Raw genomic sequence first — 5,434 nt, forward strand, 5'->3', positions numbered from 1 at the left:
AACAAGGTAACCAAGGTAACCAAGTTACAGAGTCCGAGGTAGAACTTCATTACCACAAAGTCATGAAATACGTGCGGCAGGGCACCTTTAATCTAAGTTATTATTACGTTGGTTACTCCTGTTGATTTGGCTCGTGACACAGTGACAGAAACTTAGTTTCCATCCACTTCCAATCAAAAAATGTGTGCGAATAAAGCTGAAGAAAGTGTTATTTTTTTGCTTTAAAGCAAATAAAAACCTGTACAAAATGACGTAACATGCTGTTTTGCGATCAAATTGGTATATTGAATTTGATTTGAGACATTTTAAGGTGTGTCTACTCATTTTCGCACCGAATCGCTCAACATTCAACAGAGTTTTGCCAGACAAAATTGATTTTTTTGATTTTTTTATTTAACCTTTATTTATCCAGGTAAACTGTTTGAGAACCAATTCTCATTTACAAACATGACCTGGCCAAGAGGCTACAGAAATAAATAGGAACATACTGTCCAACTTTACATAGTCAAACACATGACACATGGAACAAGCAACCGAATTAACAAAATGGATTGTGACATCAACCTATGAATGATTCATATTGCACAAGTTGTAATCGTGCTTATGTGCCAGCTGATGGTGACATATGAAGCTATGATAAGAAAACCCCGATGCCATTGCCATGATAGTGCAGATGCAGGTAAATGCCCGACGACAACGGAGGCGGCCTTGGGTGCGGGAATGAGAGATTTCCGAACTGTTCTGGAAGCCTGCGGTTTAGGGACACTTCACGGAAACCCCTTGGTTGAAGCGTTGTCGGATATGACCTTGATTTTATTGGCCCGTCCCTTGACCCAGACGAGCCATGGCCCTACGGTTCCAACCAAGAAGCGTGTTACAATTGTGCTCTACAAACTGGCTAGTTTGTAGAGCACAATTGTAACACGCTTCTTGGTATTACACTGATGAGGATTATGCTACCTGGAGTGGATGAGGCCCTTGGGATCTCGCTGCGTAATTCCAGAGCGCACCTTGTGTTACGGGTGACTGGCACAATAGATGGGACTCCTGTCCCGCGATAAGACCCCCGCGCTGAAGGCTGCAGGGGTTTAGTCAATAGAAAGGGATGACCGTCAATTGTACTAGGTTATAGTAGATGGTCTTTGCATCTGAAAGCACATTTGCGTAATTTGTGCAATTCTGCCCTTCAACAGGTGTGTGAACTTCAACTTTATCGCAATTCATTATTTATTCGGCAAATAACGTTGCCATCGCCGTTTACCAATCAAAATCCGATGAGAGCGAACGTATGTCCTTTGTGTCGATATTCATGAAATTCAATTGAATTTTACTGTTTCCGTAAGGCATTTTTTTTTTTGTGGATGGAACCAAAGCTAGTGATACCCAGTTTAGCTCGCGATGCATCCAAAGTAGGCTAAGTTACCGTATGCAACACCAATAATAATTCATCTGTAACAATCTGTAACTGAAAGTTACATATACAGGATCTGAATATTTTTTCCACTACAGTCACGTACTGATATCTCAACATTTTGTAGCCAAAGGTTTTATTTTTATTATTGTTATCTTTATACTGTCTTCTTACTCTCTATAATGGATTTTTTTTTTTTTCTGAAAACGGATGCTGGAAATTTCAATTTCCTTGCTGGAGTCATCCCCAAAAAATTGATAAAGAGAAGTCTAAGTCTAGTCTAAGTCTGGTCTCCATTCCCCCCCCCCCCCCCCCCCCCCCCCGAGGTAGAAACCTTTGGATTTAATTACCTCCTTGACCTTTACTCAACAGCATCTAACACCTGGAACAAAGTCAGCCGAAGGATTTCTGTTTGAAATCACATGGAAGACTTTTGTAAATTCAAACAAAAAGGAGGAAGATGATGAAATGTAAGTTTCAAAAGAAAGTGAATATTGCGGTGCCGGTGCTGCGGCTCTGGGCTGTGATGGATTGTGGTTTTCATTGAGAGAGACGACCGAATGGAGAGAGAATGAGAGAGAGAAGGTGAAAGAGGTTGAGTGCCTCTCTCACACATGTTTTTCCTAATCTGTCTTTCCTCCATTGCTTACCTCTCTCCTCCCTTTCTCTTTCTTTCACCCGCCTATGTCTTTCTCTTGCCCCTCTCTCTATCATCCACTCACACCGCAACTTCTTCCTCTTCTTCCGCTCTCTCTTTCTCTCTCTTTAAAGCACTTCCCTTTCCTTTCCATCTAGAAGTCATTCTCATCCTCTTCCATATTTTCTCTCTCTCTCTCACTCTCTCTCTCTCTCTCTGTCTCTCTCTCTCTCTCTCTCTCTCTCTGTCCAGCTCCAAGGTCGGGTTAATGAATGACAGAGCGTGTCATCAATTCCTTTTCTCCCTTTACACCTGTCATTCACTTAGTCACGCACGCATGCAAACACACACACACACACACACACACACACAAACATTGTGTATTGATTGGTACGGCAGTGTTTCAGTCCACTTGGGGTTTGATTCTGTTCGCTTTTATTTTGTAGCTGTGTGTCTTTATGTAAAGAAAGAAAGAAATATTAATTATATACATACTATTAACTAAGAGAAATCTTTTCTTTGAAAATGTTGCATGAGTGTAAATCTTAAGACCAACTCCACGTTGTGTGGCGTGTTTAATATTTTCTTCCCTCCACTTTTTGTTTTCTTGATGTTATTCAGAGTCTCCCATTGGTCAGATGCGCCCGCCCCACGGCAGCGCCACGCCTCAGAAGAATAGTAACCTGCTGGTCATCATCGTGGTTTCCGTGGGAGCCGTCACCGTGGTGGTGGCCATCATCGTGGCGCTGATCTGCACGCGGCGCTCCTCGGCCCAGCAGAGGAAGTAAGATGTTTCATCAATCTGTGGGGTGGTTACCACACAAGGTTTCATTTCTTTCTTCTCAAAAGGTGCTCTAAGACATGTCACATGTTTTTTAGGTTACCACATTTTTTGTCACATACAAGAAACGTCTCACTATCCACTAGCTGCCTGTCCCCTGAACACACTATAAAACATCTCCTCACTATCTGCTAGCTGCCTGTCCCCAGAACACACTGTAAAAAACATCTCCTCACTATCTGCTAGCTGCCTGTCCCCAGAACACACTGTAAAAAACATCTCCTCACTATCTGCTAGCTGCCTGTCCCCTGAACACCACTGTAAAAAACATCTCCCTCTATCTGCTAGCTGCCTGTCCCAGAACACACTGTAAAAAACATCTCTCACTATCTGCTAGCTGCCTGTCCCCTGAACACACTGTAAAAAACATCTCCTCTCTATCTGCTAGCTGCCTGTCCCCTGAACACACTGTAAAAAACATCTCCTCACTATCTGCTAGCTGCCTGTCCCCAGAACACACTGTAAAAAAACATCTCCCTTTAGAGCATTACTTGAGTATAAGTCGTCATGTATCTTTGTGTTGTCCCCGGGTCAAATTGACCCGTTTTCCTATATCAGTGTTCTTTTTAATTCCCCAAAATAACATGATTGATTCCACACAACGCTCTTTGCCAAGTACAAATCTCTACTTTAATTAATTTTGGGTCTTATTCAATTTTAAAGCATTTTAAAAAACAAATTGAAGTGTTTTTGAAATAGTATTGAGTAAAAGTTGACATGTTCCAGTCTGTGATTATCCATCAAGACACTTTTCTTTAATTTTAGTCTAAATGATTCCAAATTTCTGCTTTTTTAACTAAAACATTAGGTATAATTGCCTATAAAATAGGTTTATTGACCATAAATTCCAAAAATAACTGTGAAAGTTTAGTTAATAAGTTAGTGTTACGTAGTGTTGAAAACATTAAAAAAAAGGGACAAACATTGAAAAAAAGGGACACAAATGTAAAAAAAATTAAGAACATCAGATACATCGATGTGATTGGTACAGCTCGGCCACAAGGGCATAGTTAATGAGCAGCATGGCTCGATGCCAGAGTAACTCGCTTTAAATTCAAATTGTGCTCTCGCGGCCAAAAAGGAAAAGGACCACCCAGATTGTTATCAGTGCAAAGTTCAAAAGCCAGCATCTGTGATGGTGTGAGGTAGTGCCCGTGGCATGGGTAACTCCTGTGAAGGCACCATTAATCCAGAAAGTAACATACAGGTTTAGGAGCAACATTCATCTGGGACGTCTCTGCTCATTTCAGCAATACAATGCCAGACAGCCTGGCTAAAAGAGTGCAGGTACTAGACTGGCTTGCCTGCAGTCTGGACTTGTCTCCCATTGAAAATGTGTGGCCAGTATAAAATGCAAAATAAAGGACTGCTGAGCCACTCAAGCAAGAAAGTTAAAGAACTCCCCCTACAAAGCTTCCACAATTAATCTCCTCACTTTGTCAGTGTTAAAAGGAAAGGGGATGTAACACAGCGGTAAACGTGAACCTGTCCAGGCTTTTTTGAAACGTGTTGCAGACATCAAATACAAAATAAGTGAACATTTGCAAAAAAAAAACAGTACAATTTCTCAGTTTGAACATTAAATATCTTTGTCTTTGAAAAGGATTTGCAAATCACTGTCTTCTGTTTTTTATTTAACGCCCCAAATTCACTGGAATGGTTTGCAAAAGAGGATTTCTTTCCCTTCCTATTACGTTTTCATAAAGGCATTCTTATTATCTCATGGCAGCAATAGTGCATATATCTGCTGTAAAATGGAAAAGGAATGTCCCCGGACCCTCCTAGGTCTGTGCTGAGCCCTTCTATTCTTGACCTGACTGGTCCTCTGTGCAGGAAGCGGGCGAGCCACAGCGCCAGTAAGAGGAAGGGCAGCCAGAAGGACCTGCGCCCGCCGGACCTGTGGATCCATCACGAGGAGATGGAGATGAAGAACATGGAGAAAGCTCCCAGCGTTGCCCCGTCCGGACGCAATTCGCCCACCCAGTCCTGCCAAGACCTCCCCCAGGTCGCACACAGCCAATCAGAGAGCCAGATGGGCAGCAAGAGCAGCCACTCAGGTACAGGATGGGTGCTGAGCCAATTCCTTTTTTTTCATCCACTTCTTTAAAATTCCACTTGTAATACAGTTTTATTTTTTATCAAGTTCATTAGAAGGTTTAGGTGCAGCACCTTAGCCGAATGAATGTAACTTAAAGACTTTTCTCACATCTAATGATTGTAGTTGGACTTCTTTAGCAAGTTTTCTGAAGAAGTTAAAGCTTTTTAAGTTATGTATTTATTGTCTGCACTAGTTTTTCCGACGTTTTAGTCACAGATATGGTAATAATGATGTGAATTATAATGGGACTTTTATTTTTATTTTTTTTTAACTTTTTCCAGGGGCGGATGGTGACGAGGCGTCCAGCAGTATCTCCACTCTGGAGCGCTCCCTGGCTGCCAGGAGGGGGACACGGGGGAAAATGATGATTCCTATGGACTCGCAGCCGAGCAACACACGTAAGTCACACAACTGTGTGTGTGTGTGTGTGTGTGTGTGTGTGTGTGT

General features: G+C 42.0%; 1 protein-coding gene across 1 annotated transcript in view; it reads left to right on the forward strand.

Moving 5' to 3' along the window:
• dcc (DCC netrin 1 receptor) overlaps nt 1–5,434 on the forward strand; it is a gene marked incomplete in the record, with an annotated part of 396,097 nt that overhangs the window by 298,966 nt on the left and 91,697 nt on the right. The window contains 3 exon segments of the mRNA XM_032540171.1: nt 2,670–2,832; nt 4,723–4,946; nt 5,269–5,385. Of these exon segments, the coding sequence (XP_032396062.1) occupies nt 2,670–2,832; nt 4,723–4,946; nt 5,269–5,385 (504 nt within the window).

The sequence above is a fragment of the Etheostoma spectabile genome, chromosome 16 (assembly GCF_008692095.1).
Source record: "Etheostoma spectabile isolate EspeVRDwgs_2016 chromosome 16, UIUC_Espe_1.0, whole genome shotgun sequence".
NCBI classification, from domain to species: domain Eukaryota; kingdom Metazoa; phylum Chordata; class Actinopteri; order Perciformes; family Percidae; genus Etheostoma; species Etheostoma spectabile.